Below are 12,121 nucleotides of genomic sequence, written 5' to 3' on the forward strand. Positions count from 1 at the left end.
TGAAATGGACAGCTTTATTCCCTGTCTAGAGGAAACTGAAGCTCAAAGATGATGCATGGTCTGCCCAAGGTCACAAAGTATTAAGCTGTGAATCTAGGTTGAACCCAAGTAGAAAGCCTGTGCTTTTAAAAGTCAGCTCTTTTCCCTCTGCCCTTTCCTCCTCCTGGGGGACCTCTTTGGACGTCTTTAGAAGTGTTGAGCCCAGAGTCCTCTGACTGAAGGAACAAGACAGTGAGCCCCTGTGCAGGGAGGTGCAGGGTTGTGGGAGGTGAAGGTAGATCAGGGTGGAAGAACCAACAGTAGCCCAGGAGCCTCACCGCCTGCACTTGGAGCTGCAGGTCATTCTTCTCCTGCAGCAGGGACACCATCTTTTCTTCCAGCTCCTTGCGGCGAGCCTCGGACTTCTCCAGCGCCTCTTTGAGGCGTGCGAACTCCTCCTTCATGGTGGCCATCTCCTTCTCCGTCTCTGCACTCTTCAGCAGCGGCTTGATCTTGAAGTAGAGCTTCATCCAGGGCCAATTCTTGACCCCCATGAAGGCTCGAATGTTCCACTGGATTATCAGCAGGGAGTCTCTGCAGGGGCCCATGAAAGGAGTGCTGAGCCTCCTGCCTCCTTCCTACCTGAGGTCCTGAAACCTTGGGAATGTCCCATTTTCTTCATCCCTCCCATTCTCCCTGAGGCCCTCTGACCCTGTGACTGCAATGTGTTCATGTGAGCGCCTCCTGCAGGTCTCTCTGTTTGAAGACCTGTTGAGCTCTTTTTCCTGACACTGCCCCTGAACCAGCCTGGGCCTCAGAGAAGCAGAAACTTCCTCTTGAGATCTCTCACCTACGTTCCAGCAGCTTCTTGTACTCCATTCTGGAAAGCACACCCCGGGACTGGGCCTGGATACGCGTGATGATGCGGCTCAGCCTCTCGTCCCTCATCTCCTCCAGCAGCCCCAGCAGCCCGGCCTTGAAGAACACCTGCAGGCAAGGTATGTGTTGGGCATGACTAGGGAGTGGTACGAGGGAAAGAGGTAGTGGGGAGTACCTTAGGAAGGGTAGCAGCCTAGAAAAGGATTGCAGGGAGGAGGTCAATGGCAGCTGGAGCTGGAGTGAGGGGAGTGGTGCTAGATGTTCTGCTGAGAGGGGTAGCATACAGGTAAGAGATTTCGCTAAGACGATTATAAAAGGAAAAGCATCATGAGGAGAGGAGTCAATGCACAAGAGATATTTTCCTTTAATTAACTAGTCTCCTTTCCTTACCTTGGTGTGGCCAAACTTGTACTGGTTGTGGTCAATGTCCAGGGAGCCGAGCAGCTTCTCTGCCCCCTTCCTGCTGTCAATGAACTGTCCCTCAGGGATGGCCGCTGGGTTCAGGATGCGATACCTGAGGAGGGAAGTGCCCAGAGTCACCCATGCTCTGCAGTGATCTGCTCTGCCCACAGAATTCCAGGGCCACCTGCAGACTCTCATTCCCACCAGGGCAGCCTGGCTCCCCCATTCTACGAGTTCTGGGGCGCCCTCATACCCACCTCTGCCGGAAGTCCCCGTAGAGGATGCGGTTGGGGAAGCCCTTCCTACAGATGCGAATGCCCTCCAGCACACCATTGCAGCGCAGCTGGTGCATGACCAGGGGGTTGTCCATCACCCCTGTGGTAGGAGGGAAGTGGGAGGAGTCTGTGAGAACACTGAACTGAAGTTCTGGGTTCCTATCCTGGCTCTGTCACTGATAAGCTTGTAATCTTAGCAAGTCAGGTAGTAATAATCCTTTATTTGTTTCATTTTCTTCTAGCCACATTTTTAACCACAAGGCTTTCACATTCCTTTTTTATATGATTCATACCTGTTATCATAGGTGGTAGCCAGAACAGATATATCCCATTTCCTAGACTAGTAAATTAAGCCCAGAGGGGTTATGGGACTGGCCCAAGGCCACTAAGCTGATCAAGAACAGAGCCAGCTCTTGAACTCAGGTCCCTGAGCCTCTGTCTCCTAATCAGCCAAAAATGGATTAACAATTTGAATATGTCTCATTAGGGGATTAAGTAGTTCTGCAGGTAAATTTAAAGCTGAACTAAGATTCTGTGTTGGAACCAGCTATCCAAGGGGTTGTAGGGTCACTGATGAGATAATGTCCATCAGAGTGCTTTACACATCACCCACATTATACACTCCAAGTGTAAGGCAGCACTGAGAGGGAGGTAGCCTGTGAGGCCTCATGGGGGATGGGGAGAGAAGAACGTGGTTTGGAAACCGCTGTGGTGGTAGGTAGGGAAATGCCCTAGGAGGTCTTGTTCCCAGGGTGCTGTATGCCAAGCAGTGGGCTGGCCTGAGTTTGTGGCCTCACCTGGAGACTTTGTCTCATTGGGGATGATACAACGTACAAAGTGGGGATGGGTGGAGCGCAAGTTGGTCATCAGCTTGTTCAGATTTTCCTGTGACCAAAAATGCAAGACAGAAAAGTAAAGAAAATGCAAGAAAGAAATGCAGAAAGGAGAGAGGAGAAGAAGGAAGGAAAAGAGAGATGGAGAGAATTCAAGGAGCCACAGAGATGAAGGGCCCTTGAGGGAAGACACAGATAAGGAGAGAGGTGGGAGACAGGAAGGAAAGAGGAGAGAAGTGAGATGGGAAGTAAATAAGTGAAAAGGCCAGGAGATGACGGGAAGAGAAGATGGAGTGAAAATGGTCACGAATGCACCAAGGAGACAGGGAGCGGGAGGAGCGGGAACAAGGCAGGGAAGGGCCGGGCTAGGTGGAGTTGGCAGATGGGGAGCTGAGCTGGCTGGGGCTGGGTCCCACTCACCCTGTGCAGAGCTGACACAGTCTGAAAGGACGAACCTTTCTTGGCCTTGCCTTTGCCCTTCTCAATAGCTGCAGGAAAGAGAGTCAACAAAAGAAGCCTCAGTGTGGGGAGGTGAGGGCGTGAGTAAAGAATTACAGCCCCTCTTTACATCCTTGCTGGCATTTGGCCCTTGGGTGAGGGCCTTCAATGTGGCTGCCTCAGTTTCTTCACCAAGTTCCACCCCACTGAGTCCGTAAACCTTGGAGTACAACCTGACATTGAAGTAGTGGGGTGTAGCAAGTGACCTAGCTCAGAACCTTGGCAGAATCCCTGCTCCTCTGTCCTGGGAGCCTCAGTTCCTACTTACGCGCATCAGCTCCAGCATAGTTGGCAAACAGGGTGCTGAGCAGCTTGAGGGAGGACTTCTGATACAAGGCCACTACAGTCTCATTGAGAGGGTCTTTGTTCTTCTGCAGCCAGCCAATGATGTTGTAGTCCACGGTGCCGGCATAGTGGATCAGGGAAAAGTGGGCTTCAGGCTTCCCCTTGATATTGCGTGGCTTCTGGAAGTTGGAGGATTTGCCCAGGTGGTTGTCAAACAGCTTGGCCTTGAAGGTCATGTCGGTGGCCTTGGGGAACATGCACTCCTCCTCCAGGATGGACATGATGCCCATGGGCTGAGGAAGCAGGGGAGAGCATCACTGAGTGTCCTTCACACAGGTGGACATGGATTCTGCTCTATGATCAATACTTGCTCATGGAGGTGCCCCGCTGGGTGTTAAGGTAATAGGCTCAGCTCTGAGTACAGTTATCTACTGACTGGCACTGGTTCAAGGTGGAGGATTTTGTCTGATGACAGAAGGACCTTTGTGAAAGTCTGGGAGTGTGGCTGCTATCAAAACTGTACATATCACCCCACCACCCAGATTCCTGAGATGCTAGGGTTGAAAATAGGTGCACTCTTATGATCTCCCACACCATCCTCACACTTCCTGATCCTTGGATGCATAAACCAGGCCCAATAAACATGCAGGTGTGGGAGGTCATCATGCAGGTGCCCATCCTCCATGTGTCCACTCTCAAGCCCCTGGGAACTCAGCTGTCCCTGGTGCCACCCTGTCCTCGGTGCTCAGCACAACATAGGCTCTGGAACCAAGGGCTCAGGATCCTTCAGCCCCTTATATTGTCAAGATTATATTCCCCAGAAGGGAGAGGGGCTGCTATTTTGTCTATGGTGTTCTTGTTGGGTGTGCAGGGAGAATTCAGGCGGTGAGACAAAAGAGGCACCTTCTCGATGAGGTCGATGCAGGCCTGCAGGTCCATGCCAAAGTCAATGAATGTCCACTCGATGCCCTCCTTCTTGTACTCCTCCTGCTCCAGCACGAACATGTGGTGGTTGAAGAACTGCTGCAGCTTCTCATTGGTGAAGTTGATGCAGAGCTGCTCAAAGCTGTTGAACTGCAGGGGGCATGAGGGGTGGGAGCAGTCAGGAAGTGGGTGTGAGTGGCCATTGGGGCTGTGCCCGTGCACTGTGCCCGAGCCCAGCAAGGCGTGGCTGGTCCCCTCCATGTCAGGGCAGTGGAAGAAGGCTTCCCCTGAAGACAGGGACAATGACTGCCTCTGTCACCGCACAGTCCCCACTGCCTTCCTGTGTCTGGTCCACAACTGACTCTCAGCAAATGGCTGTTGAATGTGGGAGTGAGCGAGTGATTGTTCTCCCCCTCCCAGGGGTCCCAACTCACATCAAAGATCTCGAAGCCAGCGATGTCCAGGACTCCTATGAAGTACTGGCGTGGCTGCTTGGTCTCCAGGGTGGCGTTGATGCGTGTCACCATCCAGTTGAACATCTTCTCGTACACTGCCTTGGCCAGTGCCCCAGTGGCATATGCCACCTGCAAGGTAGAGGAGAGACCCATATTGAGCAGGGTTATTGGGAAGAGTGAACTTGAAAACTCCCACCCCATCATGCCAGTCTCCCTACCCTGCCCACCCATTATCATCTGAAGATGGACCCACCTGCTGGACATTCTGCCCCTTGGTGACGTACTCATTGCCCACTTTCACCCGAGGATGGCACAACCCCTTAAGCAGATCGGCTGAGTTCAGCCCCATGAGGTAGGCAGACTTGTCAGCCTCTGGAAGGAAAAGACAAATAGCAAAGTTGGTAAAGAGATGACTGCTGGCCGGGCATGGTGGCTCACGCCTGTAAACCCAGCACTTTGGGAGGCCAAGGCGGGCAGATCACTTGAGGTCAGGAGTTTGAGACCAGCCTGGCCAACATGGTGATACCCCATCTATCCTAAAAATACAAAAATTAGCTGGGCATGGTGGTGCATGCCTGTAATTCCAACTACTCGGGAGGCTGAGGCAGGAGAATCACTTGAACCCAGGATGTGGAGATTGCAGTGAGCCAAGATTGTGCCACTACACTCCAGCCTGGGCAACAGAGCAAGATTCCATCTCAAAAAAAAATAAAAAATAAAAAATAAAAAAAGACAGATGACTGCTGAGCAGACGTGGCCCTCGGTGACTTGACAGCTGCCCCCTAGAATCCCTGCCTCCCACCTTCAGTGCCGTCCGGCTCCGCCTGCTCCTCCCGCTGCTTCTGCTTGAACTTCATGTTTCCAAAGTGCATGATGGCACCTGTCAGCTTGTACATGGAGTTTTTCTCCTCTGTAGTGAAGCCCAGCACGTCAAAGGCGTTCTGTAGGGAGGCCCCGTATTGGTGGACCCCCCAAAAAGAAGTATGATGGGTAAGTGAGATCCCTTGTAAGTTGTAGAGAAAACTTGTCTCCTTAATCCCTGTGGGTTCTGAGACTCCCATACCCAGTGGGGAACTCCAAAACAAAGGATGGAAGATGCAAGAGCAGAGCAGACGTCAGACGGTCCCAGCCCCAATGTCAGTGGCCACAGCTTTTCTGAGTTACCCACTTATGCTTCCTGGCCCTACACTTGCTTCCTGCCTGGCCTTCCGTACCTGTCTGCATCTGTTCACCTAACAGGCCCTCTGGCCCCATGCCATCTGCATGGCTTTCCCTCCTCATCCTGCTCCCTTGGTGATGCTTATTTCTTGGCTGTGCGCCTCTCTGTCTCATGACTTTCAGCCCTTCCTGGTTTGATAGAACACCAAATACTGGCCAGTCCTGTCTCACCTCATCCGTTCCCCAGTACACCCTGACCACAGGGCACATTCTGGCTCTCAGGAGATCCATACCACTTTAAACAACCAATGGCCAGCATCTTAGCTCTGCTTCTGGACCCCTGTTTGCCCCTCACTGCCAATCCTCCCACCCCCTGGCTGGGTCCTCACACACTCACATCAGTGGCCATGAGCTCCTCAGCGTCGTCAATGGAGGCCACAGTGGTCTCTCCTTGGGAGATGAATGCATAATCGTAGGGGTTGTTGGTAATCAGCAGCATGTCTAGGGGAAAAAACATGGTTAGGGAGGGACACAAGCCCCCGGCTCTCATGGAGGCTGCTCACCACAGCACATGGCCTGAGGAGGAGCACAGGACAGGGCTTGGCTTGGCCCCACATCCCACTGAACTGAATCCAGCAATGCCATGAAACCCAGGGCATGCCAGCTGAATCCAGCCACAAGGAGAGGGGACCAGGTTGCCATGGAGATAGTTGGTCTCAGTCAGTGGCTGTGACTCACCCAGCAGCTCAGGCTTTTTGTTAGACAGGATTTGGTAGAAAATGTGATAATCTCTCTCCGCTTTCAGCTGGAAAATAACTCTGGATTTTTCCAGAAGATCTGTGAACAGGCGGGGAGAAGGAGAGAAAGAAAAGTTAGGGTTTGGGCACAAGGAAAATTAATGATAAACGTAGCAAGCAAAAGGCAGAGGGAAGGGAAGAGCCAGAGAGACTAGTTGGACAGACACAAAGAGATCACACAGAGAGATAGAGACAGAGACCCAGAAGGAGAGAAATAGTCTCAGAGAGAAGTCCCAGAGAAAGACACCTAGCCATGCAGAGACAGAAATGGAGAAAGATGCAGAGGAAATCTCAGAGCAAGACAGGTATGTAGATCTGAAAACAGAGACACCTATAGACATAGACTTAAAGAGGAGAAAAACAGAGGGAGGGAGGAGAGAGAGAGAGAGAGAGAGAGGTTAAGACCAGATGGTCTAGAGCAAGGGTGAGCTTAGGCTGAGCCTAGCAGATTCACGGCACTCACAGGTCTCTATGTCTGCAGATGCCAACTTTCCTGTTGCCCCAAAATGGATTCGAATGAATTTCCCCTGGAGAGATGGAAGAGAGTGGTGATGAGTCTGGGAAAGGCTCATATTTGAGACCATCCCTCCACCAGTCCAAGTCCCAAGTCCAAGGTCAGGGACCACTCACGAAGCGGGAGGAGTTGTCATTCCGGACGGTCTTGGCATTGCCAAAGGCCTCCAGAGCAGGGTTGGCCTCGATGATCTGGTCCTCCAGGGTGCCCTGCAGAAGTCAAGAAGGAGGCAGGTGAGAGCTCTTCCCCCTCCCTTTCTGCAGTGCAGGACCTTGGAAGGCAGTAGGCCTACCTTGCCCGTGTTCTGGTCCTTCTTGCTGCGGTCCCCAATGGCTGCAATAACAGCAAAATACTGGATGACCCTCTTGGTGTTGACCGTCTTCCCTGCTCCGGATTCTCCGCTGTGAAGACAGTCAGGGCCTTATTGGGCAGTGAACAACACTGCTGGAGACCAACAAGCCTCAAAGCAGGAGAGAATGCCTGGGTCTACCCGAGAGTAGGAGCCCTGGACAAGAAGTTGCCAGGTTATCTGCACCCAAAATCCACAACTGTCTTCTGATGCACAGAGGTCAGGGCTGGCACCAGGAAGGATGCCACCAGAAGGCACTGGTTTGGGCAGGCTGAGCCTGTGCTTGGCTGGGCAAAGTAAATGGAAGAGATGGGCCTGGGCTGTTTTGGGAAAAGTGGGTGGGGCTGGAGGAATGGGAAATGTTTTTGAAGGGAAAGAAAAGGAAGAGATGAAGACATGGCGATAATGAGCTTCTGGATAAATGAGTGATGAGTTGGAGGGGAGTGGGTGAAGGAGGTGGGAGAGGAAAAACATGAAGGGGATGGAAAGCAGAAAGGAATAGGGAGATCAAAGAGAGGGGTCAGGGTAAGGGTCAGAAGAGAAGGAGATGGGCAGGAGGTGGTGGGGAAAGAGGCTGAGTCTATGCCTAGGGGCCTGGGATCCCTGATGGGGCTGGAGGCGGGGATCAGGGAGATTCTGGAAGGGAACAGGGTAGCAGCTACACTCACGTGATCAGGATGGACTGGTTTTCTCTGTCTGTGGGGAGAGGGTGGGGAGGAAAGGTCAGCAGCTGCACAGAATGCTCTTGTGGGGCTTCTCCCCTCCTTCACCTTCTCCCTCTCCCTTCTGGCATCTCCCAGTTCCCTTCAGGAAGACCCTTCTGGGGCCTCTCACCTGTCAGCATGTACTGATAGGCATTGTCGGAGATGGAGAAGATGTGGGGCGGGGCCTCGCTCCTCTTCTTGCCCCGGTAGGCAGCTACCACCTCGGCATTGTACACCGGCAGCCACTTGTAGGGGTTGACGGTGACACAGAAGAGGCCCGAGTAGGTCTGGGGATAGAAAAGTAGCAGTGACTTGCCAGTTGCAAAGGGGGAGGGCTGGTGATTTTGGGAGTTAGAGAAAGATCCCAGGAGAGAAAGAAGAGAAAGGAAAAACTCTGCATGCACTCAATCTGAGTAATGCCAGTCCCCAGAGTGTTGGAATTGAACCAAGGATGTTGGGATGAGATTAGAGTGTAACCCTGCCTGGACACAAACAGAAGACACTCTTGGCTCCTGGGGTGGACATGGATGGAGCAGCAACAAAGATTCTGAGGTGGGGCCAGGTGCAGCACTCACATAGATCATCCAGGAGCCGTAACGATCCTTGAGGTTGTAGAGCACCGCGGGCTCGTGCAGGAAGGTCAGCATGGCCATGTCCTCGATTTTGTCGAACTTGGGTGGGTTCTGCTGCATCACCTGATCCTCCTTCACAGTCACTGTCTGCAAGAGCCCCCATCCAGGCCCTCCTGTCAGCCTGGGCTTTCCCTTCTCCCTCAAGAGGGTTAGGAGTTGGTGAGTGACAGGGCAATAGTGCTTAAGAGAGAAGGAACCAGGATCTCACGGAGAAGACAGAGGGATTTGGAAGGTCAGGGCTCCTTGGAGGGTCTGGATTCTTCCCCAAAGGGAAGGAGAATGGGGCCATCCTCAGGTCTACGTGAGGGTGGGGCATGGGTGTACCCCTCTGTGTCCACCCAGGTGTGCAGGTGGCCAGGGTGGACTCTCACATTAGTCTGACACCCACCTTGCCCCTCTCGGTCTCAGCAGTGACTTTGCCACCCTCTCGAGACACAATCTTGGCCTTGACGAACTCCTCTTTGTCATCAGGCACGAAGACATCCTTCTTGAGGTCAAAAGGCCTGGTCTGGGCTTCTAGCCGCTCCTTCTCTGACTTGCGCAGGTAGGGGGCGGCAGCCCCAAAGGCGGCCATCTCCGAATCTCCCATGGCTGTGCCTGGAGTGAGCAGAAGCTGGCTGCCTTTCCATCTGCCCACTCTCCCCTTCCCTCCCTGGGCTCTCCCCTTCAGTGGGAGCCCCAAAACCTAGCACCATGCTCAAGAATCAAGAAGAGATACCAGTGAGTCCCTTCCTCTTTGAGGTTACCCTTTAACCAGAAGAGCAGCCTAGCAAACCTGCCAGAGTAAAGGGAGCAACTAACTATTGCTCAAGCTGGAGCTCTCCTAGGGGAAGGAAGAGTACCCTGAGCTCCTTGTAGGAGCAGAAATCTAACTATTTCCATCTCTGACCCTCATCTGTCCCTGGACCCCTTGGCCACAGGTAAGGAGCTCCTGATAGCCAAGATATTTCTCCAGTGCAGGGCAGAAACTAGAGTTCCATAGTCTGACTTTGGGGCTCTAATGCCCAGTCTCACTAGATTCTCAGTGCTCTAGCTTCAGCTTTTCTTACCTGGGCTACTCAAGTGTGTCTACAGATGAGGAAGGGGGCCGAGGCCTGCAGGGGACCTGGAGAGAGGGAAGAGGCTGTGTCAGGGCAGACTGTGCCCAACCTGGCCAGTCCCACCTTCGTGCTTCTCCCTGGCTCTATCCTTCAGCATCCACCCTCTTCCAAAACAAGTTGGAAAGGGCGGTCAACTTCTCTGGTCCCATCCTTCTTGTTTTTCAAACCCTTTTCCCTTTTTCCTCAAGAACTAGTTCTAACAGCTGCCTGGTGTCAACTCACCCTGAACCCTAATCCTCTTCACTCCTCCGAGACTGTCCCACCCCTGCCTGTACCCATCTAGTGGTACCTTTCTTTGAGCCATCTGAGAGACAACTAATGGTCACATTTGTTGAGCACTTTCCAGTTTAAAAGCACTTCAATGCACATTCTCCTACTCAGTCTTCACCCCATTTGACAGATGAGGAAGTCGAGGTTAAGTGGCTTGCCTGTCCAAGAGCCCATGACAATAAGTGGGAGAGCCAAGACTTGAATACAAGTCTGTTGACTCTAAAGAGAGTTCTTTTCCATCCTGTCCCCATTTTGCTGTCAGACTGTGGACATTCTCAGAGAGAAGACACTGTGGGCTTCCTCTCATAGACACACCTCCATCACGTAGCTGAACACCCTCCACAAGCCCTCTGATGAACACTCATGCCTGCTGCTTGGGCGTGCATCTCACACGAAGACAGGCTTCTTTCCCATACCTCAGTCCGCACCCCACCCCCAGGGTGCCACATATGCCTCAACAGCAAATGTGTACATTTCAGGATGTGTGCTGCGTAAGTAGACTCACATCACTGCGTGTTCTTCAGTACACAAAGACCTGGAACATCCTACACCCCCGTGCCTGTGAGCTCCTTCTGCAGAGGGTACACACTATAACAATCATGACTCCTGGAGGCATAGACAATCATCTCTGCATGCATGGACAGGGGTAGCTACACATTCCAGGCCTCACAGAATCACATGAAGGCATACACACTTCCTAGAATCCTTCTCCACCATCCTTTCTCCCTCCCTGCAAAGGAATCTCCTCATTCACAGGCATGATCATATACCCGCATCTCCCACTTGATATTTCTGTGTCAGTGAGGCACATACCCTCTCTCACATTCAGACTATGCAGGCTTGTACACACACACACACACACACACACACACACACACCACACCCTGTAATGCATATTGGTCCCATCTGCTCAGATGCAGATATCTTCCCCTGGGAACTCCTGTGGCACATACGCCCATGTTTAGACCTGCACATGTGTGCCCAGTGACTGGACCTGGTACACTGCATGAAGTCCTGCATGAAGTTTGCTATTCCTAGAGGAATCCCTTCCTAAGCCTGGAGCCCCCTTATCCCAGAGGAAAGCCTCCAGCTCCCGCTCCTACCTGAGAGCAGCAGGGAAAGACACAGAGCAGGACAGAGCTGTGGAGCCAGACCTGGTCTCAGGGGCTGTATATATGGGGCAGCAGGGCACCCCCACCCCCACCTGCACCCAGTCCCTAGCCGGATTTAGAAAGGGCTGTTGTCACTAGAAGCATTTCCCCCAGGCTCCCCCCCTTCCCAAACAGTGCTCCCCTCCCCCCGCTCCAGCTAGGAAACAATTGGAAGTGGTCGTCATTGTTATGGCATGGAGTGTGCAGGGTCTGAGTTCCAGGGGGCGGGGTGGCTCAAAGTGCAGCAAAAATATCTCCCAGGCCAGGCCTCACATTCCACAGCTGGCAGGAGAGGGAACTGACCACGACCACCAAGACCAAGGCAGCCAGGGTCCTGGCTCTCCCGCAGGGCACTTCTGGCCCTGGACACTGCTGCCCCTCCAGTCTCCTGCCCTGAGGCCCCTGCTGGCCTGGCCCCATTTCCACAGTGTCCTCCCTGCTCTCCTGGCCCAGGTCCTGTATCCAACTGTAAGCTGGGAAGGGGCTAAGTGTCAGCAGCAGAGAGGGGTAGGACAGAGTTGGGGGCATGGCCCCAGGGTGAGGCTAGACTGGGGCAGCTGGAAGGACGTTTCCTAGCCAGGTGGCAAGAACAATAACCATGGAGCTTAGAGATGGGGACTCTGGCTCAGGCACTGATTTCCTTGGACCAGCAGGCGATGTGTTGAGGTCACCAAGCCTCTGAGCCAGACAGGCCTTTAGCAAGCCGTCCAAGCACTTCATTTTATGGAGAGGGACACTGCATTCTTTAAAGTTATACAGCTAATCGGGGCAGCAGGATTCAAGGTGGGAAACCTCAGCAGATGGGAGTGGAGCCGGGCCTGCGGAGGGTAGCCTGGAAAGGAGGGCTGGGATTCCAAAGGTGTGGGGACCACCTATGCGCAGAGGGCAGGACCCAGCTGCAATGGTCCTAGTTTGG

At 53.1% G+C, this 12,121-nt stretch overlaps 1 protein-coding gene across 1 annotated transcript in view; it reads right to left on the reverse strand.

Annotated features, from left to right (window-relative positions):
* MYH7 (myosin, heavy chain 7, cardiac muscle, beta) overlaps window positions 1–9,830 on the reverse strand; it is a 22,449-nt gene extending 12,619 nt beyond the window's left edge. Inside the window, exons 1-21 of the mRNA XM_011990714.1 lie at window positions 9,734–9,830; window positions 9,073–9,281; window positions 8,628–8,771; window positions 8,183–8,339; window positions 8,017–8,044; window positions 7,292–7,400; window positions 7,116–7,208; window positions 6,949–7,012; window positions 6,427–6,525; window positions 6,086–6,189; window positions 5,333–5,471; window positions 4,784–4,902; window positions 4,510–4,659; window positions 4,055–4,225; window positions 3,135–3,444; window positions 2,789–2,856; window positions 2,333–2,420; window positions 1,518–1,635; window positions 1,249–1,372; window positions 830–966; window positions 318–573 (exon numbers count right to left, since the gene is read on the reverse strand). Of these exons, the coding sequence (XP_011846104.1) occupies window positions 318–573; window positions 830–966; window positions 1,249–1,372; window positions 1,518–1,635; window positions 2,333–2,420; window positions 2,789–2,856; window positions 3,135–3,444; window positions 4,055–4,225; window positions 4,510–4,659; window positions 4,784–4,902; window positions 5,333–5,471; window positions 6,086–6,189; window positions 6,427–6,525; window positions 6,949–7,012; window positions 7,116–7,208; window positions 7,292–7,400; window positions 8,017–8,044; window positions 8,183–8,339; window positions 8,628–8,771; window positions 9,073–9,273 (2,679 nt within the window). The 5' untranslated portion in view covers window positions 9,274–9,281; window positions 9,734–9,830. The remainder of the gene's footprint in view (window positions 1–317; window positions 574–829; window positions 967–1,248; window positions 1,373–1,517; window positions 1,636–2,332; window positions 2,421–2,788; window positions 2,857–3,134; window positions 3,445–4,054; window positions 4,226–4,509; window positions 4,660–4,783; window positions 4,903–5,332; window positions 5,472–6,085; window positions 6,190–6,426; window positions 6,526–6,948; window positions 7,013–7,115; window positions 7,209–7,291; window positions 7,401–8,016; window positions 8,045–8,182; window positions 8,340–8,627; window positions 8,772–9,072; window positions 9,282–9,733) is intronic.
* Between the last annotated feature and the right edge of the window lie 2,291 nt (window positions 9,831–12,121).

This window comes from Mandrillus leucophaeus, unplaced genomic scaffold (genome assembly GCF_000951045.1).
Source record: "Mandrillus leucophaeus isolate KB7577 unplaced genomic scaffold, Mleu.le_1.0 Scaffold380, whole genome shotgun sequence".
NCBI classification, from domain to species: domain Eukaryota; kingdom Metazoa; phylum Chordata; class Mammalia; order Primates; family Cercopithecidae; genus Mandrillus; species Mandrillus leucophaeus.